Source organism: Rhyacophila brunnea, unplaced genomic scaffold (assembly GCF_057557595.1).
Source record: "Rhyacophila brunnea isolate RB1 unplaced genomic scaffold, BYU_Rbru_1.0 scaffold_6, whole genome shotgun sequence".
Lineage (NCBI taxonomy): Eukaryota > Metazoa > Arthropoda > Insecta > Trichoptera > Rhyacophilidae > Rhyacophila > Rhyacophila brunnea.
The window spans coordinates 1631151-1654487 of record NW_028233276.1 but is presented as its reverse complement, the minus strand read 5'-3'; the positions used below and the strand labels follow the sequence as shown (position 1 = coordinate 1654487).

At 33.5% G+C, this 23337-nt stretch overlaps 1 protein-coding gene across 1 annotated transcript; it reads left to right on the top strand.

Moving 5' to 3' along the window:
* The first annotated feature begins 220 nt into the window (after positions 1-220).
* On the top strand, positions 221-23333 carry FAM21 (Family with sequence similarity 21). The gene is made up of 13 exons (XM_085956257.1): positions 221-329; positions 794-907; positions 3719-3816; positions 4527-4632; positions 7182-7360; positions 8266-8354; positions 8651-8874; positions 10619-10777; positions 11532-11751; positions 12669-13549; positions 14685-14927; positions 16070-19391; positions 21880-23333. The coding sequence occupies exons 1-13, from the start codon at positions 327-329 to the stop codon at positions 22017-22019; spliced, it is 5778 nt and encodes a 1925-aa protein (XP_085812383.1). The 5' UTR covers positions 221-326; the 3' UTR covers positions 22020-23333.
* The last annotated feature ends 4 nt before the right edge of the window (positions 23334-23337 follow it).

Here is a 23337-nt window from a genome sequence, read left to right as displayed (position 1 = left end):
TTTAAAACAAAGCCATGCTAATATAAGATATTTCATGAAAATTCAAAATAAAAATAGATAGGTAGGTACCAACAAATTTCATTCAAAATGTATATAAGTGACAACAGTATCATTTAAATAATACTACTATCAATAAATTCACACATCAACATAAAACATTATAATATTTTTGTTACTATTGTATTGTAAATAATGACTTTACGAACAGACCTTTCTTGACACTTGACAGCCGATGAAAGTTGTTGGTTGTCAATGTTTACGTAAATTTTATTCATCAATTTGAATAACATTGATGTCAGTGTACCACTAATCGTGCCAAATGAAAAATGGTAAGCTCACACGAATATATTCTATTATATGACGTGTTGGAACGATATATTATCTATATGTTTTATGATTCAGAGTGTGTATGTACCATGTATTAACTATTTAGAGTATGTTTTGACATTTTACGTCATAACAATTTTGGTAATACGATTTATTCCAAATGTCAATCATCATGTTGATAATATGCATTCACTCGCTAATTATATAATAGATACATCCAGTTATCCTTCATAAATACGTACATAACTGTGAAATAAGTACTATTCTGTCTAATGGTGTGTATAAGACCCAAAATATTTATTTAATAATTAAATTTTACTTCATTGTTACTTCCACATACATTCATAATGTTATAGTATTTGCATACGTTATAACGAATTGTAAATTAGTGAACTAAGTGAAAAAATGCAAGTCATTCGTTAATTGTCTGAACCATGGACTAGATACATTGCAAATTTTATTTTAGGGCGATAAAGCTGACGAAAAAGTATGGAGTCCGGAAGATTTGCGAAATGCTTCCTCCAATTGGAATTTGGCTGGAGATAGAGCACTTTTACAGATGCTGGAAACTATGCACAAGGTAAACTTAATATTGTAACATTTTGTATTATTTTTATGTTTAAGTTATTTATATTAAGTTATGATACTACGCTATGTAAATGAAATGATGCCATACACAAACCTGGGTGTTAGCTGATGGTGGCAGTGCATGGCTGTGAGAGGAGCGGGTCTGGTCGAAACTCTCGACACCACATTCTGATTATAAAGTAGCACTCTCAGGCTATAATATTACTAAGACACAAGTATGTGCATAACCACAGACGTTGAAGAAAACAATATCTAGAAGGTGAAAAAGAATACTGAAACTAATGATTAAATTATCTGCAAGTCATTTTGCATTGCTGATTGAATTATATTCTTTTATTAAGTAATTACTTGTATGGCAACTAAAGTTTTTACATTATAATACAAATGTAACTTATAACTAACTACCTGTGAAATGACATACGTGAATTATTGTTGTACATATACCATCATTATTTGGAATATTTAAATGTAGGTACTATCATAAAAATTGTATAATATGTCATATGAATCCAACCGCAACTCCGACTCCGATTTATAATTTAACATTTTTTTAAATACTTATTTATTCAGTTTTGAAAAAAATTACTAAAAATGGGAGCAGTTTCAAAGTACACATGACCTTATTTTTAATTAAATTAAATATTATTAATTAAAAAAAACATATTTGATGAAATGCATTTACAAAAAAATAGTCAGATTCAAATGATTTTTGACAACTTAGGCACCATAATGCTAGAAACAATACCAAACGCGGCGACAAATTTAGTCTTTGGATTCATCATTTTGCAGAATATTTTGAACCATCACCATCTCTGTAAATTCGCTGAAAAATGACACTGATGAAAAGTGCCTACTGTAATGTATTAGTAATTTGAATTATTATTAATTATTCATGCTAATTTCAATTAATTTTAACAGTTTCTACGTGAGCGTACATTAAAATTACTTTTGACTTGATATCTATAGATAATATTTTGAATAAAAGCCAACCTGCAGACCATAGATCAGAGGGGGGCAAACTGCGGCCCGCCGGGTATTTTTTTGTGGCCCGCCATCATTAATTGTACTTCTGATTACGAATAACTTTTTTATAATTTAAAAAAAAATATTGACATTGATTAAAATTTGTTTAGCAATAGTACGCGATTCATTTTCAATAGATATTGTTAGTGTACCGACAAAGCTACAACTACAGCTAACTAAAGCTACAACAGATTTAAGAGAATAATTGCATCGTCGTGAGGAAATCTCCAAATTTTACAATGCCCTTAACTCAGACAAATTAGACCAACTTAAAAATTATGCAAGAAAAATGTTTGTTATTTTTGGATCAACCTATACATGTGAACAAACATTTTCGATCATGAACCTCAATAAATTTCTTTACGATCAAATATCTCCGATGCCCATTTACAAGCAGTTTTGAGAATATCAACTACAAAATTAACACCTGAATTTAAAAAAAATGTTAAAAAGTAAACAACAGTTTCATTTCGTGATAATAAATAGTGTATAATTTTTACTCGCGGCCCGCCGCTCATTTTGAATACCTAAATTTGGCCCTCCATCCAAAAAGATTGCCCCCCCCTGCCATAGATAATAGACAATATCGAAAATACATAGTGCCAACCCTTAGACTATAGATACACCTAGACGCCACCCGTTGCATTGCTAAATGAAGCCGCGTGCCTTGCGTTTGGTTTGTGGGCGAGCGAACACATTCGTCTACAAATGTTCGAGACCATAGACCATTTCGCTAGTGCTCGCACTAGACGCTCAGAATTAAAATATAATTTTCTATTTTTTAACGTTATATAGTATTTTTAAGCGGTCAAAATGCAACCATTAGATAAAGATATCCATAATTTAAGTTATTTTAAAGAAACACTAGGCCACTGATATTAAAATATATAATAAAATACAAATAAATTATCACGAACATGTATCAACTTACCTATGAAACGTAATACCATCTTCTTGCTTATCAGTACGGCTACCAAATTTTAAGACAACACACAGAACTATCTTTTCTACTTAATTAACTAAAAATATTTACCACTGACTTTATGTTTAACACAAAAAATAGAAATTTTAGCAATACGAGCTCGCAAGTTATCGACGCTATGTGAAGCGTTTCGCCCCGATTTGATGGTGATATTTTTGGAAACTGGCTCACACTTATGTAGACCTTTTATCTTACTCTAGCGCGTGTCGCAGAAATTGTAAGGGTGCCGAATACTTTCTCACTCGCACTCATGCATCGTTTTTGTTCAGGCCTTGTGCCAACCGCTAAAAATAAAAAAACGTGATTTTGACATGACATTCGAAAAGTGTAGGCATGTGGAATATGATAAAAACGTCATGCAAATGCTGATGCAGTGCAGTTCAACGTGAGGTGACCTCATTGTTGTTTTAGTGATTTCGGCAGATTTTGCCAACTGACAATGTTCGTTTAAAGGTTTGAAATGTGCTACGGGATGGGAGCATCAGTCTGATAACATTTTAAACACCAAGAACAATGACATTACACACTCTTCCCGTAGCGGCAGCTTACTGTGACGTAACGTGATAGTCAACGACATGCACCTCAATTTGGGTCGCGCTTTAGTGTTACTTGGTGATATGGCGTGATACGCGTGAGGTGATCTTTGTGCGGTCCTGTTAGTTTAGGGAACTTACGTAAAACAGAAGGCAATGGAGATGTATCCTGGGTCAGTTAGACAACTATAATGCTAATATTCATAATGAATTATTTTTTTGAATTATTTATGAAGTACTTAACCAAATTTTAACACCTTTACAGGATTTTGTTGTAAAAACAGAAAGTACAACGGGAAAACTTGATACTTTACTCGTAGACCTGGAAAAGACGTCTCTGTCGCTGAAAAATGTTAACAATAGGTCAGTATGTTTTAGCATGAATAAAATTTGATAGGTTCAAAGAAAACCTTTTTCAGAGATGGAAACTAAATGTATGGAATTGAAGCAAAAAAGAGGACCTCTTACCTACTGATTAAGTTAGCTATGAGTGACTTTGCATTGCAGGTTCATTTGAAGAGAACTTTATACTTCTACTATGACATTCCACTATAATTTTAGATTCTCCAATTACTATTACATACTTCTATGTGTATATATTTCCAAAATACGCCTCGAATACCTAAATTCATAGAATTGGATATAATTAAATTCAACTTCATTTCAATATTTCACTCATCTAAATAAAAATGTAGCTATATGTACTTGTGGAAAGGTACTCCCCTGTCAGTTTTATGTGGGCAGCCAAAAGCAATGCATTAACCATTATTTTCAAGATGAATAATCACGTAAAACATTGAGAAATGCATACGTAGGTTATCTAAACAAAACAACAGACTTCAAACCAGAATACGAGTAGCAATTTTGATTTTGGGGCTACCAATAGCAGAAGAAAATAATGAACTTGTTACCTTCAAAATTCTTTACACAAAATGCGTATAAGCTCCTTCTATGTAGAGTGTAAATTCTTTGGATGGGTCATTTATTCATGTGCCTTACAAATGAATATTGACATATAATGTGTGTAGCATATAAGTGAATGGCAATTATTATAATGAATTTGTTTTTTCTAGGTTTATGGGACTGAGTAATACACAATTTGTAGAGAACAGAGTACAGGAAGATGATGTTGAAATTATCAAGGCCCCTGATAAAGATGTGAATAAACTAATTATCAATGTAAATATCCACAATGTAATTATAATTAAAATGTGATAATTTTAGTCACACAATATTGTCTGCATAATATGAATACATAATTTTGTGGGAGAGTTATTTCACTTCATAAAATCATTTAATATTAAGAAATTTGAGTAAAACGAAAAATCATATGGTTTTGAGGCAATATTTTTCGTAACTAACATCTTATAAATAAGTATGTAAAAGAAAATATGATTCTTTTGAAAGATAGATGAATTTTTGTGAATATTAACTCATTCACTGCGGACCAGTTAATTAGTATTTAACCCTTTCGCTGCGAGCCATTTTCGCGGGAATTTATTTTCAGTCAAGTGATCTGTTAAAACGGTCACTACAGCTAAAACAGATCGATTCCAAAATTAAAAAATAGATTACTAGATGAACTATATATCAGTTATTCCAAATGCACCAAGAAATAAACTATATTCGTTACATTCTCACTAAAATAAATCGAAGAAAGTGAAGACGCTAAAAAATATCCAAGCTTTGACCGCGCGTTCAAAATGGCGGCCGTCCACTCTTCACATAGACGGTTTCAACACATACTACCGAGCAATTCGCCGCGTTTGTATTTGTCATACACAGGGCTGTGTTGAGTACATGCTGCCGTAGTTGGTTACGGTCTATGACAGATATATTACTAAATCACTTGTGGAATAATCAGTGGGTTATCGCTTATCGCATTTAGTAAGTCGTAAACTCAAATTTTATTACCGTTTCAAATTCTGAAGCTATATTTATTTTCGTCGCCATAAAATAATGTCATCCACTTATTCATTAGGATGTTTTGGAGAATAAAACACTAAAAATAATTACCGCACTGCTAAAATATTATTATTTTATTATAATATAATTTATGAGGCGCCGTCGGCTTTTTCATTGTACAAAGGGCCTGTCGAATAATCGCCAGGCATAATATGAGCATGTGAACAGAGCTAACACAGTTTCGTGGCACATAAAAATAAAAATTATTACCCATTATGAACAAAGCCAAACAAATTTACTGGAGAGCTGTGCATCGATAAAATATTTTCCAGCATTATTTCTTCGATAATATTATGTGGTAGTGACATTTTGATGGGTGAAATAATTATTTCACTTATATTTATAATGACAAAAAATACTAAAAACAAATCTTCAAAATGTTTCTATCGAGATCACAAATCACTAAGAAAAAATACATAACACTAACGTAATCATAATAATTAATTAAAAGGTAAATAAAAATATTATCGATGCACACTTTTCGATGCATGACCAATGTTTTGTTTTGATAACCCTGGTGGCGCAACTAGTACACCCGTCTTCGCAATGGCGCGCGATTCAAACGACTGAATAACGAGTGTTCTTTTCAAAAATATATTTCCTTGTGTTTTACTTGACATTTTTATGATCTGTTGCCTGATATGTCTACCTAAAGGTTTGAACTAATTTTTAAAGCATATTATCCACAAGTGTCTCTTCTAGTTTGGTCAAAAATACGAGATAAAGTCTATGGCATGTTTACATGCCATACGCAGTCTAAGGGTTAATTACCACATTTAATTAACATGATTATAGTATCTAATGGCCATCTAATGGCAACACACCAGTTGCGTTGTCAGCACTGAATGAGTTGTAAATAATTTTATTACATTTGTTTAATTATCCAATCTTGAAAGATGTTTTTTTTATAAGCCATGCCAAACAAAATATCTAATGTTTGCATTGAAATATCAAAGAATTGTTGGTTTTTTAATTATACCTATCATATCGTAATAATATTTAACTATATAATATAGGTATTTTGTTTTTTGATTCACTTTGAAATAATACAATATATTTTTAACAGGTTTAAGATTTTATAAACAATATACCCAATCAGAAAATTCTTCCCATGTTAGTCATTGACGCTTAGTCTAGCAAAGACGCTGGACATCAATATGCATTCAATTTTTTCATGCGTTTGATTGTAATTATAATAATAAAATTGCAAAACACTTTCACTCGAAAAAGAGAGTATTGGAACATGTCTTGTAGCACGAAAATAATGATGAAAAAATGGCAATTCAAAGCAAATTCCAAACTTGCGACACAGAAATTATTCTGACTCTTTGGAGACTTTCGGAATTAGATAATTGAGGCATTTATTTATAGATACCAATACGTTAACAATTCATTATTTGTGATAAATTACATTTTTGTGTTTAAAGCGGTTGGTTTTAACGGTAGTTAATGCTAAATGCTAACCATTGTATTAAATTTTTAAATTATAATAATATGACCATTTTTATTAACCAACGAATTAACGAACGAACTTCATGAATAAGCATAACATCAGCATCTACTTGAATCATTTTAATTAACCGATTTCAAACAAACAAACTCAAAGTCATTGAGTTTTTAAACATTTTTTTTGTATATTTTTGGTACGTTTAAGAATTTATATACATAAAATAATATATATTTTGTCAGATTTTGACCATAACTGGTGGGTATAGTTAGTAGGTGGAAAAAAACTATTTGACATTAAATTTCATATTTTTTAGCCATCTCAGACATCAACTATAAAGGAGAAAGAGAAAGAAGAGGCTGCGCGGCGTGATATTAGCCTGGATAAGGTGGGACAGAGCCTCGCACGACTAGAGGGTCTCTGCGACCGCATTCACATATCCCCCGACACCGACAGTGAGTCGGATGATGATATGTCAGATGAGGCAGGTCAAAGGTAAGCCTATATTGCTTACTTCTCTTCTTAAGTCTTACTTAGTTGAATTTTATGACAGGTATGAAGGCTTATGAAATGTAGCTTGTGCGTTAAACTACCACCAAGTGTTAAAAAAACAGTAATTTAATTTTACATGTTTGGGGGCTTCCCATGCGAAATGTAACTGAAGATTATACCCCATTTACACGTGCATGGATTTACTGCTGTTGGTACGTCTTATCGCAGCCATAACAAGAAAATGGACATGTAAACATTTTGCAAAGTTGCAAGATTGCATGCATGAATCAAGAAAGTTTGGAAGCTTCTGAATCATCACGCGACAGTTGGTTTGTTCGATATCTGCGCCTGCGCAGTAGAACGATAGTGGCGAAATTGCCGTTAAAAAAACAGACTTACACCTACACTTTGAGGTTAACCGATTTTCACTACCTGTCAAATTCCTGCAAGTAAATACAGGCGCTATAAGTCTGCATTGTGTTAAAAATATTGTAATGGGGTTGTGCTGCAATGATTTTTTACACGAGCTTATGAAAATATGGAACTGTTTATATTTTTGGAAATTTCTGATGAAGCAAGCGTCTCCTGCGCTTCAAAGAAGACCGCCATTTTGGTTTCTCACTTTTCTTACAAGGTGTCTTCAACATTATCTCTGTTTCAGTTAGTTGTTGGAAATTTATATAATTTATTCACAATGGCTACATGTCCCAAGAATACACAGGAAAACTGAGAAGTGATTCGGAGAGGCTCTGCGTTTTGACCATATTATCCAGTTCAGCTCTACTTGGACAGCGAACTTGTTAAAAGAAGCAAGTCTATTGTACTGGGTTATCCCAAATAAATCCATACTACACTTTGTCAAAAAAATAGTTGACTTAACAAAGCTTGGCCTTTTTGTTTTATTCCAGAACTGTACTGAGATCCAACGATATATATTCAGATCGACCTTTACCTTATACTATTGGATCCATCAAATGGCAGGAGAAGTGGCATATAGGTAACGTACATGTATTGTAATCGATTGACAAGTCACTGTAACCACTGTACAACCTAGAGTTTCCAGTACAAACATAAAATAACTTCACATTTCTAAGACTATCAAAAATCTTTAACAAAGATGTTTTACAGAATTCATTGAAGAACAGATGATTCAATTGATATTTACCATATCACTAACTCCAAGAACAATAATTTTTAATGAACTTACCATAAATTTCATATGAGTAGTCTCTAATAGTTTACCCCCTTGTACCGATACAACCCGTAATGTGACTATTGAATGTTTCCCCGTAGGTCTTAAAGACTGCTCATCAGACAGTGATTCTGAGGATGGAGACCACAGAAAGCAGGCCGAAATGGAAGAGGAATTCTCCAACACGGAAGATGACGATGAAATAGAGTCCGCTAACAACTCTGCCTCTTTCAACCAAGGGAGAACTGTGGAAGAAAAGAAGAGACAGATGACCTTGCCTATAAAGAATAAGACCGATGTTGCCGATAATAATGCTTCATCATTGGTGAGTTATTTTTTTTTCCAATGATCGTTTGCGAGACTGGCACTACTCCACTGGGGCACCAGTTGATATCTCACGTCTGGCAAAAAATACATTTTTATACCATTTCTGCTCATACGCTATTGCTATGGTTTGGATCAAACACATAGTGTGCCAATGTACTGATTATTATTTTTTCTATGACTACAAACAAGCTAAAATATTGTGAAATCACCATCAAGTGCTGTGATAGGTACTTACATCATCATCAGCCGGGATCATCCACTGCTAGATGAAGACCTCCTCAAGCTCCAACTCTCTCAGTCCTGTGTCTTTCGCTGCCACGTATTTCCACCGAACTTTACCAGTTCGTCAATCCAGCGGCTTTTAGGGCGACCCTGTGGCCGTTTCGTGCCCCTTGGGTACCTTTTGGATGACGGCATTTGTCCAGCGGCCGTCCTTTCGGCGAGCAATGTGCCCCGCCCATCTCCATTTCAGCTGTTTGGCAACGTCTATTACATCGCGTACTCCTGTCTGCTTCCTAACCCATTCGTTTCTCTTACGGTCCTTTCGCGTGATGCCCAACATACACCTCTCCATGCCTCGCTGTGCAACTCTTAGCTTTTGGACATCTCTCGTGTTGAGGGTCCACGTCTCGCAGCCATACGTGAGCACGGGTAGCACACATTGGTTGAACACCTTACGCTTAACTTACTTAAATAATATTCAAATAATAAAAAAATAGACAAATGGAAAAGTATTGTAACCAATGAGGTTTACACAGATAGTGCATCAGAATTCTGTACTCGACAGCTTCCGGGAAAATGCAACTTAAGATTTTTCAACCGTTCGACGTTTATAAACTTTTTGGTTTTAGAAATTTCAGGTTTTTGATACTTCATTCATTTTCTCCAAATTTTTATACAGTACTCTATCAGTAATCCGCCACCCCAAAAACCAGACAAGTGTCCAATAAGTGAAAGCGGTGGATTATAGTGCATACATACAAAATATGTTAAAAATTAAAACAGGTATTTCGTAAAAATAGTTTTTTTGAGAAATTTGTACTAGCAAATTACGGTTTTATTTATAATCAAAATATTTAACAGTAAATCACTTGACACAACCAGTTGTTCATTGAGGCAGATATTCTTGAATGGCTTAGGATTCCTGGCTTTCCCTATAACCAAAAGCTTCATTTTCTGTGTCCCGGTTGTATAGGAGTACGGCATAATTATTGTAATGCAGTCCTTGGGCACTTTCTTCCTTGGTACATTACTTTCTTCGCGATGAACGTACGTTTTACGAAGGATAAGTTTCCAAAAAAACCCGTCTCATCTGCATTGTATACTTATACGCGGCGGACTACTGAATTTGACAATCAAATACAGGCGATTTATAGAGCTTGACTTTGTGCTTTTAACTAGTAAAAATAACGGTGGATTATAGTAGTTGTCGGATAATCGAGCGGCGGGTTACTGAGATTGTACTGTATATGACACATTGGCTCTGAAGTAGAGATACTTATATAATTATAGCGCCCAACACATTAGTAAAAATATGTTAAGAAGAATGATTATATTCAATAGAAATAAATCTGAAGATATTAATTATAAACGGACATGTTAATATTTTTGTCACGTTCGGCCTCCCGCACCTGTCCAAAGAAAGGGGTTATAGTCCAAACTCTTTAGAACAGACATTGATGATGAAGTCACAACGGAATTACTTCAAATAATCTCTAATGTGACACTGGCTTTATTTTCAGACATCTACGAGCACAAACAACAGTACGGACACGACTGATTCGGAAATAGCCAAAATCAACTCTATCCCAAAATCATTCTCCGAGAATATTGCTTCAAAAAAAAATATCAGTCACGATCCACTAGCGGTTGATTCAATCAATGAAGAAGAACAAAGAAAGGTATAACAATAGTTTTACCTTTAAGTTGTACACCCTTGTAAGAGCATATTTTTTCAGTACTTATTTGAATTCAATTTAAAAAGTCATATGTATGGAAGACTACCTTTAGAAAGTTTTCGTGTATCTAATAAGTCTATGACATATCAATGTCTCTATTAAAGCATAAGAACTTTTGACAGTGCACATTTAATTTTTGTTACGCATGTAATATGCAACTTAAAATTATAAGGAACATTGTATACCTACATAATTGAGATTGTTTGAGAGCTATTGCGTGAGTGCAAAATTATAAGGTTCTAAGTGTTTAATTTTGTAGAAACGAAAGTAACAATGAGGCAGCTGAGAATACTACTTCATTGTTAGGTTTCTTTTGTCACTAGTAAATAATTAGAACCTTCTAACATTAGGCTCGCGATTGGTTAGCAAAAAATGAGCTGTAGAAATGGGAGAAAGGGAATCGGTTCGAACGACGTCTTTCAGACTACAATTAAAAGGACATGTTTTGGTCAGACTACTCTCAAACATAAAATTACATCACCTCGCAAGCCTTGATGATGTATTATTTATTGTGTATATATATTACGTACAAGTCAGCAGTTATTGAATCTCGAACGATATCCATTGGATGGTTTTTATAAGTCACCAAAATTTAACACGGTTTATGGTTTTCCTCCGGGCTCAATCTGCCGTTTTAAGTTGCCTAATCTAGCTTTTGCCTTTCCAGTGTTATCACTGTTGTGTATTATCATTTTAGCTTCCTCGAACAAAGATGGCGACGAATGCATCCGATTTTGCTGCCGAGTTGGCCAGAAAGCTCGGTTCAACGATGCCTGCTAAGACCAATGTCGCCAGTCAAGATAATGAAAAAGGAAGTGTCCAAAGTAGAAGCGAAAGTGGCAACACTGCAAGTAGTAGAACTAAAAATCATAACTTTGATCCTGGCCTGAGTAAACAGCCTGACAAAAGAGTCACAGGTGATTATTTATTTTATTTATTTTTTGGTTTCATAGAAATGTAAGATTTCTTTATAGGTAATAATGTTAAAAGAAGGTAATGCTGTATCAGCTATTTGCTAAAAATATCTCTATCTGTCAATTAAAAAAAAATATCCTTTGAGAATAACTATGTTGGAACAACTTAACCTTGAAATTGTGCAGATTGCAATTTCCTTTACTGCGCACGAATTACATGGGGTAAATTTAATTATTATTTCCAACTTCTCTTACATAGAGCCTATCGCACCGTTTTTTCTCGTTTGCTCTAACTACGTCACATTTTCTTTCAAAATTATCGAACTTCATGCTTGTGTGGGTGGTATGTTTATTGCTTGAAATATCAGGAAAGAAGATATATTTTTACGTACAGGAAATACAACAACCATGAAAGGCTTACAGGTTAATATCACGTCGGGTGTCGTATTTTTTTCTAAAATAGATTTTTTCTAGTGGGTATATACATAAGATGTTTTCAAATTATGTATGTTCAATATATAGAATGTTACATTCTCGAATTTTGTGTCTTCTTCGTTGAATAAAAATAATAGGCTTATTACATTAATATTACCTACTTATAAAATAGTTATATCCTTCTACTTAAGCCGCGTTGACACGGTCCAAGTACGATCCAAGTACACTTGGACCGAGTGCCATCCAAGTGCACTCGTATGAGACATCTTCATACCAATTATTCCTTTCCATGCTACTTGGACCGCGTCCTACTCATCCAAGTTAGCTTGGATAGGAATAATTAGTATGAAGCTGTCACTTGGATGGCACTCGATCCAAGTGTACTTGGATCGTACTTGGACCGTGTCAACGCGGCTTTAGAAAGTATAGTGTGGGACAAGTCCTTTATAAAATAAATATATTTTGAAATGTTATTTTATTGTCAGGTAACGTATTCTTGGATGAACCGCCTCCATTGGATGTCTATAATGAAGAAAAAGATGACCTCTTCGGAGGTTACCAGAACAATGACGAGTATGATGAAGGTGGATTTTTATCCGATGGTTTATTCGAAGACAAATCTCGACAGTCTGCTGTTGCCGGTATATTCAAACCGTCTGGACTCTTCGGAGAAAGAAAATCATCCAACTTGGATGGACTCTTCGATGACCTGCCCGGCGATGAAGACAGTTTTAATAACAGCATTATCAAAAACAAAAAAATAATCAACCCTGTCAACGTTAAAAGTGGTAGTGATAATCCAAAAAAAGAAGAACCTAAGAAGAAAAGTAAAGGTCTTTTCGATGACGATTACGACGACTTTAACGAATTTAAAGTACAAGTTGATTCTAAATCGACAACTAAAAATTTGTTTGATACCAAATCCGACATCAACGAGAGATTACCGCCTGTTAAAAATGATAGTAAAGCGTCCAGCAGTGTCGAAGGAGTTTTATCAAAAAAGAATACCAAAGATGCAAACATCGTCAAGAAGGATAAGATAAAGACGGAAAACCTCTTTGGTGACGATGATGATGATGACGAGGAACCTTCATCGCTTTTTGGCGGCAATCAAAAGTTTAGCGATATCAAAAATATTTCTTCACAAAAAATTGCATCAAATAATACAAAAGAGAATAAACTGACAAGTCTTAGTGAAAAGTCGGTAAACGCTGGAATTAAACAGACTGAGAATGTGGCCGGGAAAAGCGCTGATGTGTCGTCGAAAAGTGTTAAAAATTCATCACTCTTTGGTGGCTTAGATGACGATGATGATGATGATGATATATTTGCATCGCTCAAGAAGTCTAGTATCGGCAAAACAAAGGTATGTTGTTTGCTTTTATCTTGAGTAAACCTGTTTAGGATGTGTGAAGCACAGTTTACACTATTATACTTCAAATGCAATGTGTTAAAATGTTTAAATTATTATTTCATATTAAAAAAGTAATGATAATACATTAATTAATATGAACGAAATATGCAATCGAAAATCTTCATTTCTCAACTGTTATTAGAGTTACTTTACCATGTTACATTTATGATGCAGAGTAGCAAACTTTTGAATATTGTACAGTTTACTGCAATTGTATAATTTTTCTTCTTGTCCATGCCCACTTTTTTGGTGGAACATATGGACAGCCTTGAAGAATACCTGTCCCATGTCAATTTTCTTACGTCATTTCAGTATCCCGTAGTTGCACCGAATACACCTGTTAGATGTATTTAGCAACCTATACTACGTTGGAATCCCGTTGGCTTTAAGAAAGGCAGGCCACGCTTTTGAGGTATCCGTAAAACGTACCCAAGCCAAATTCACTGTAACATCTTCACCTCGGATGCGATAAGAGACTGCATGGTACATGCGTTGTAATGGCGGTATTTAATTCTATCTAAGTAACTAGCAAGAGAACTAACCAGACAATCCATATTGAGTTGAATATTACTCCAGTCATTCCTATTTGGATAGAGAGCTCTTTTTGCGAAGTGCCATCTCTCGTGAGATGCAACCTCGGGTATTTAAAGCTATCGATATTCTGGATTTTCAGTCCGTCGTTGAAATCTAGATCGGGACAATTGCTATTTATTGCCCTCTCGTAGTCCAATGCGAAAGGCACCGGTTTTTTATCCGGAGGCTCTAGACTCAACATGTTCGGTACATTTATGTGATTTTCTTAAAGCCCTAGATCCAATACAGCGGGCGAGCGGAGAGCTGCGGCAATACCGCGTAAGGTTCAACTGATTTACAAAATAATCCAATGACAATAAGACGCATACGATAGTAAAAATATATTTTCTAAAATAATAAACTACAATAAACTGCATTTAAATAAATTTTTTATCTCTTTTATTGACGAAATTGCTAGGTTTTTTGTCCCTCCTGAACATTTTGACAAATGGTTCTTCCGCGGTATTGAACTTACATAGACGATATTAACATTCTTAAATGCTTTTTGACACAGGTTTCTACTACTGCAAATATAACAAAACAAACCACCTCTGCCAATCCGACAAGCGTTGCGTCCAAGAATGCACTTCAAAACCAAAAACCAAAAGGTCTGTTCGATAATGACTCGGACAGTGAAGATTTGTTTTCTTCTTTGAGAGGAGGTCCTACTGATAATGTCGCAAACCAAAAAACTGTCACTCGTAATTCGGATAATGTGACACAAATTGAAGAGAATATATTCAAGAATCCCGTCAATGTAAGTCAATATTTAAAACTAATATTTGCCTAATCATATTCCCAAGTTTGCCAAGCATCTGATTAAAAACTCACACAATGTGGCGTGGCGGCTGATTCATCACTGGAATAAAGGACTTAAGTTAAAACATTTTGAAATTAATAAAAAATTATCCAAAAATAATAATAACATATTTAATGAGAACTCATACATAATTAATTCACGCATCGCCTTTGTTAACCTTAGTATAAATTTTGTCCGGTTTCAATTTGATAATTTTCTTTTACCTAATATGGATTTAACAGTTTGAACAATTCACTAATGTGAATGTCAGTGGGCATTGAAACTAATCTATTTACACCAATAATATTTCGTAACCTATTTGAAAGTAAAGTCAATTAAAATTCGGTTTCCAAGTACCTACATATTATTATGTACTAGGATAATTCCTTGAATAATGCTGGGGTAAGTGAGAAGGTAGATCCCGTCTCTTTCTGTGAGTTAAATACTTGAGCAGAGACAAATCATTTTTTTTTATCTTGATAATGTTTCAACCAATAATTACAAGATAAAAAAAACTTTTTATATACGTTTTTAAATTTTCTGTTGAATCATATAAACTTGACTTGACTAGCTTAAACGATCAAAAAAATTTGTACTTGATAGAAATAATACTGAAATGTCATTTTGACATGTCATATTGATTTCCATAGTAACGCACGTATATATTAATAATTTTGTTGCTAGGACCCCAGACCCCTAGCAACCAATAATAGTGGATTGGATTACGGATTTCTTCCGAAATAACTTTTCATACAAAACAGAATTAACTGAAAATGGATTCAATTCTATTTAAAGATGGCTAAAAGTATTAAAAAAATGCATTGGCATCGTGTTCTGATATATTCTAAAAGTTTCTAATGTCTAGCTAGTCAGGAAGTTAGTTAAAAATTGATTGCAAGATTTGTACCGGACAAATAAGAATACGAGCTAAGAAAAATGTTGTAAAATAGCTATTGACTAATGAACCAACCCGTAGGATTTAATACAATTTATAATTGATATTATAAATTCTACAAAATAAACGCTAAGTTAATTAATGTTTTTTTCTATCAATTAGGAAACATTTCCTGATCTGTGCATTAAATTATGTTGTTTCTTAGAAGCCGAGCGAAGATACACCAATTGTCACAGATAGTTCTCAACCAACAAAAAGTCTTAACAGTATTTCAGATGTTCTGAAATCAAAAAGACGAAAAGACTCCACCAGTAGTGACTCGGATGACTTCACCGAGAAAAGAAGTTCAACAAAAATATACCCTGAATCTAATGATCAAAAAGAAAATATTTCTGCAACATTACAACCTGTCAGTTCTAGTAAAATGAAGTCTAACCTTCCATCTAGCCCTGATACAAGCCACAAAGACAATGTTGAAAGTAAGGAAATAAATATTGATAAAGGTTTAAACGGGAAACCGACAGCTCTGCCTAAACCTGTGTTGAAACCGGATATTGCTAAAGTAAAACCACAAATGGACACTGGTAAAACAGTTTTGAATAAAAATGACAGTTTAGCAGCAACATTAAAAATGAAAAAACCTGAAATTTCTAAATTGAAACCGAATGTCAAAAGTGTTGATATGGTAAATAAGATGACAAGTGACAGTAAAAGTGATGTTGATATATTTAGTAATGTACAGACAACAGAAACGATTGGTAAAGGTATGACTACAAAAGTATCTGTTGATTTTGAACATAACGCTAGTAAAGATTTACCAAAAAATGCTGAGGAGTTGAGCCCAAGTATAGAAAAACCATTCAACATTCAGAAAAGGTCGAATAGTCTTTTTGACGATATTCCTCCACCGTTAGATGTTGTGGAAAAGGTTTCGAAAGATATCAAAGATGTGAATTCTTTGTTTGATGACGAGGATGATGATAATGACGATGATTTGTTTTCAAAATTCAGATTGAAAAGTGCTAAAAATGAGAAACCGTCAAAGGGACTTTTTGATGATGTTTCGCCGAATATCGATGACGTAATTACAAAGAAATTGTCAGACTTCGGCCTGTTTAATGATGAGCCGCCTGATTTAGATGATTTAACCGTCAACGAGAGTAAAGATGATGGAGCCACTGATATGTTTGCCGATTATCCATATTATAAAACTGTCAATGTTATCACAGGCAGCAGTGGTTCCACTGTCGCCGCTTCCAAAGAATCTTCTAATACTTCATCACAGCGGAAAGACACAAATAATTCTGTATTTGCTGATATTTCTGATGAAAATACTTTGTTTTCTACCGAACCATCCACTATTGAAAACAAAAACATAAGTAGTTCTGGAGCTGGTGAACAGGAAAACCCGGCTAAAGAGTCTTTAAAATCTAATGTAGCAGTCAAAAATACTGTTGTAAAATCTATTCCGTCAATTTCTAAACCGGATATTGTTTCTGTAAAACCAGAAATTATCACTGTAAAACCAAATATTGTCTCTGATAAACCTGATATCGTTTCTGTAAAACCAGAATCTGTTTCTTCCCAATCGGATGTTGCCGCTATGAAGCCAGATCTTGCTGTCACAAAACCTATTATAGAATCAATAAAGCCTGAAGTAACTGGGGTTAAACCTAAGATTGAAAGGAGCAAACCTAGTCTACCTAAACAGGAACCTAAACCATTGGAGAAAGATCTATTGCCAAATAGGATTGAAAAATCTATTTCAAATACAGAAAAGTCGCAAACAGATCAAAATATTATGTCTGCAATGAAAACTGATCTTACAAAGCAAATTGATAAGGCCATCGATGGACGCGTAATCCACAGGGTATCTGATATCTCATCGAAGAGTTTAGACAAAGAAAAATCTGAAAATTTATCAGCGATCGGAACTAAAATAGATAAAGCTGATTTTAAAGACATCAATAAAGGTTTGTGGGAAGGTAAAAGAGGTGACGAAAATGTTGAACAAAAAAAAAAAACTGAAGTTGTTTCACCTACCAAAACAATCGGGAAATTGCAGACGTCTAATTTTAATATTAACGTCAAAGCATTGATTCCTGGCTCGGCTCCAAAGTTGCTTAAAGAAATATCTGATGAAATAGCAGAGAAAAAGACACTGTTAAGTAAAAACACTCACAAATCGGACCCAGGTTCCAATGAAGATTTATTTAGTAATGATGATAAACCTGAGGAAATATTTAAACAAACAAAATTGCCGACAGGTATTAACTTATCGAAAGATGAGGTCGACAGAAAAGCTCCTATGATAAAAGATGATTCTCTCAAATCAGTCAGTTTTGATAGTGAAGCGAACCCTGGATCTGATGTTATGCTATCAAATACGGCATCGAAAGAAAGAGCGAAAATCCAAGTCAAAAGGAGACCTTCATCGAGAAGAGCTAGGCAAGAAGCTATCAGGAAGTCCGCAATAGATGTTACGATATCGGATGACGTCAGAGAGAAAATTTTCAGCGATTTTACCACATCTTTGCCGACATCGCCAATCGGAGATAAACCGATTTCTGGTGAGGAGTATCCTCAAGGTGGCGTCAACTATGATGATGCCACTTTTTGTTCATTAGATAGTAGCGTATCTGATCACAGGAAAGAAAATAGTATACCCACCATCGATAGGGCATATAATATTGAAATTGATGAAAAGATTAGAAATAACGTTATCACTCAAGCATCTAATGTCGAGGTTTCCACGTCTAAAAACAGCGATTTATTTGCTTCTCTTACTAGCAGTGTTGATGAGGAATTATTTAAAACGGTTAATAAAATTTCTGTCTCGGATAAGAATATCGACAAAGGAATTATAACAGACTCGAAATTAAATACTTCTAAAGAATCAACGTTAAAGAATGAAATTCTCAAAGAAGTTAGTAGTAAGAAAACAGTGGTGGAAGAACAAACTATGACTAAGGATACGAAGGAATCTAAACAAGTATTAACTAAAAATGAAGTGTTACCAACTAAAAAGAAGGCTGTGAGTTTATTTGGTGATCTGGATGATGACGTTGATTTATTTGCCAGCGGGAAAAATAACAAAATGAAAGGTTCGTTGTTTGGCGGAAGCAATTTTGAAGATGACAATACGGATATTTTTGCATCACTCAAAACTAAACCGATCCCTAAAAAAGATGCTGATGTATTTGGACCGAGCACGGGCGCAATTAAAAAGACAAATGTCAAAAAGTCCAGCGTCTTCGATGACCTGGATGATGTGCCGGATATATTTGCGCCCAAAGTCAAGAATATGCCGAAAGTTGGTGATGTAAAAGGAAGTGGGGATTCGAAGATCGTCAAAGATGTCAAGAGTAAAAGCAAAAGTTTATTTGGCGACAGTGAAATCAAGACGGATGAGGACAATTTGTTTTTCGCGCCAGTCAAAAGTAAATCGGATAAACCGGCCAAAACAAAGTCTCTTTTTGGTGATGATGATGATACTGATGACTATGATATATTTAATCCAAAGAAAGGTATGTAAAAATTAGAGTACAGCAGTAGTGAAGGGTGGAGTTAGGCTGTTAAGATCTGCCATAAATAGTGCACATTAAACTTTGTTAGTCATGCGTATTTGTTTTTATTGAACCAAGACTACAATTTACAGATATTGTTGGTTAGTTTATAAAAATCAATTAAACCCTGCATAAACTAAACCATAATAGTTCTGGCATACTTTGGGCGATATGAAATAATTGTGCACATTTTTTCATTCATATTTATTTATTTTCGTTGGATTAAGAATACATATTGTTAGTTATTTTTTTTAAATTCATTAAGCCCTTCCTAACCAAACGATAACAGATAAAACATATTATTCTATCTATAAATATCCAAATTTATGATGATTTAATTGCATAATGTTAGGTATTTTCTGACTACTATCTATTATGGCTTGGTTTCACAGGGTTTTGTTGAATTTCAAAAACTAACCAATTTCATCTGTAAATTGTAGTTTATATCAATAAAAACAAATACATTGGACTGAAAAAGTTTAGTGTGCACTGTGTATGGCGGATCTTAACAGCCTATCTCCACCCTTCGCCACTGGAGTACAGTAAAACCTCGATATAACAGACTAATGCGGGTGAAGGGGTCTCTGTTAAAGCCGAAAGTCCATTATATAAAAACACAAACAAAATCCTGTTTCGTTAATGTTCGATGTCGACGCGCTTGTTTTTGGTAATTCTGTTTTGAAAAAAGAATCAAGTAACTCTAAAATTACAAAAATGCATGTAATATAGTTGAATTTCATTATCAGATGAATAGTCAATAAATGTTAATAGATGCGATCTTATCACTGATAACTTTGTTTTTGGGCGTGTTGTTTCTTCTTCCTCACTATCTTCACTTCCATCCTCATTTTCCAAGATAATAACTTCATCGGCTATATCACCTTCAGTCATGATGCCAGAGTCACATTTATCTACTTCTAACAATTGTAAACTTATTGAATGAAGTAATAAATGTATCCATTCACTTCGAGTAAACAAATTGAACCGCTGTGAGGTTTGACGTAATTATCTTTATATATTATTATATTTATATTATTATATTATTATAAAGAACATTGTTTACAAGTGGTGACACTTGGATTTAAAGATGTACCTATAACATTAACAGGAATTTTCACATTTGACCGGATATTTTGTCCGTTATATCTTAAGTCTGTTATATCGTGGTCCGTTATATCGAGGTTCTACTGTATTATTAAATATTTACCTTTTTGTGTGTATAAATAAACACTTAACAATTAGCAACGCAGTATTATCAATAATTATCTTGAATTTATTTTCAAATCAACGAAAGGTCTCGAAGCTATACTAAATGGAGATAACAGTTTCTATTAAATAAATAAAATAATTGAGACCCTGAGTACAATACCAGCATTGTGAGTATAAATTAAGTTCTTTATTATTAAAAGAAAAGTATGCGCAGGGCACACATGGTAGAAGTAAAACTTTTTAAAAGTAGGCAGTGAAATGAACAAATAATAGTTTTCTTCTTTTTGATAAAATAGTACCTATTTGAGTTTTACATATTTCTGTAATCTAAGAATATTTGAAACCCTATTCAAAACCAATACATTTGATATTTACTAAGGTATCCAAACTTATAAAATTCTTATTAGAAGTATTTTTGTAGAGTTAAAATGGCAAAACACATTACATTTCGACTGCTCAATCTGCAAACCGGCTGACTCCATTTTTATGCAAATTTTTCAAGAAAGAGAAAAAACATAATAATTTAACTATAAAGCGGAATTTAACAATTATTGCAAAAATACACTTGGTATTTTTTTTTTACAAATAAGCTGCACAATGAATTAATACACTATTTTAGCTTTCCTTTTATAAATAAAGTAAATTTGGCACCTGCATGCAGTTGGCTGTTTTGTGTGAAAAACGATGTCGCATTTATTTATAGGTTAAGGAGTTTGAAATTTTGTGTGACTAGAAAACATGCTTTATAACAAAATGCCATTAAAATCTCATTTTTGGTAAAAAGTGCAGTTGGCTGGTTTGCAGATTAAGCAGTCGATTTGATTTACTAATTTGAATTGACTTGATTCATTTGAATAATGTCGCAATCTTTTTTGTTTCACGAGTTTTGTCATTTAACCGTCTCTTGAATGTTGAACAAGAAATCATTACTAATTTTATTTTTCATGTACGATATGTACACAATTGAAATGTTTCACTGCTATTATCTCAGAGTATCGGAATATTTTGTCACAATGCTATTATTGTATCCAAGGGCTCAATTATTATGACTCAGAAGTTTAAGCCAACATACTTATTGCACTATAACGATTAAAACCTTTTACTTTGATTTTGTGTTGGATTCGAATGTTCATGTTTTACACAAAAACTACTAAATATTTGATTAAAGGTTGTGTCAGTTTCTCTGGGTCATAAATAAACATCATTAGCGGATTCATATTACAGATATTTTTTTTTTCAGGCCCATCTAATAAGCAAACCAAATCAACAAATATCACAAATGTTACAAAATCGACTACGATGATAAAACAGCAATCTGCCGCTCTCTCCAGCGCCGAAGTTACAATTCGAGATCCTCTATCGTCTTTTCTTGACGACTGAATAAATAACGTATTATTGAACAAATTTTATAATTAATTTTTTTACGAGCCTCGTGTTGTAAACACCAAGCCAAGTGCTGAAGAAAATAAATATGTAAGAGATTCATTAGTGAACTTTTTGACTCATTTGTCCCACCAACAATTCAATGTCGCATGAAAATACTTGTGATTATGATGAAAATCAAAGTCAATGGTTTTTAACATCGTCTTGCATAATAATACCCTATTTCTATAGGGAAACAACTCAAAATACCTTGTTCTAATATAATGACGATTGAAAATTTTGCACAAATTCTCATTTCAATGTTAAAGCCTTGATTTTTGAAGTAAATATGTATATTTTTTATTTTTTTTTAGTTTTATTTAGTGAGCATTGATATTTTGCAGTGAAAATGCATACCTACCTCAATGTTTCATTATGTTATGAATCCGTATTTTCATCTTTTTTATAAAAAAACCATAAATCTTGTTGAAAATTTAGTTTGTAAATTTTCATTATTACCAACAGAGGTATGAGGTACCTTTTCGTGTTTGTCATCCAACTGCAGATGCAGGTTTGCAGCATATAAAGATAAACTGATATAGGTTTTTTTCATGTTTTTTTAACATAATTTATTCCAAAAAATTTTATATGATAAAATTGGAAAAATAGATAACGATATTTATAAATATTGAATATCGCTTGAATGTTATGTCAATATTGTCAACCATTTATGGGCCGCCGATTGCCAACCCCTGTTTTATACAATTCGTGAGTCAAAAGTTTCACTATAAATTCTTACAGTTAATTTTTTATGAATATTTGTCAAATCTCTTGTGTAAACATTACTTTCTACTTCTGTGTTATCACAAACAGCCTTTTGCCTTGCTAAATCAAGATGCATACACCAGGCTTAGAAATTATTATGTATAGGTAGTAATGTAATATAGATAAATACCTTCCTTTGCTTAAGAGCCCGATGAACAGGAACAAGGTCATTCATAGTTCATTCAGAGAATGATCTCAGAGTTGAAAGGCATTCATTTTAATTCAGTCTAACCTCAAAAACCTCTAACCATCGGGGATTTATTTTAAGAAACGCAATAATTATTAATTACAATTCTCGGGCGAATGAATATTATTATTATTATTCCCTTCAAACATAACATGTATGCGACGTAACCTGAAGCCAGCCGAACGAATACAGGGCTGTCAAAATAATATCAATCTAATTTTACGTTTTAAAAAGTTACAAATTTAAAGTTAAAAATAGCTTACTGAACAGATGGAATAATTACATAATTCCAAGCGTCAAACGGCATACAACATTTATCTAAAA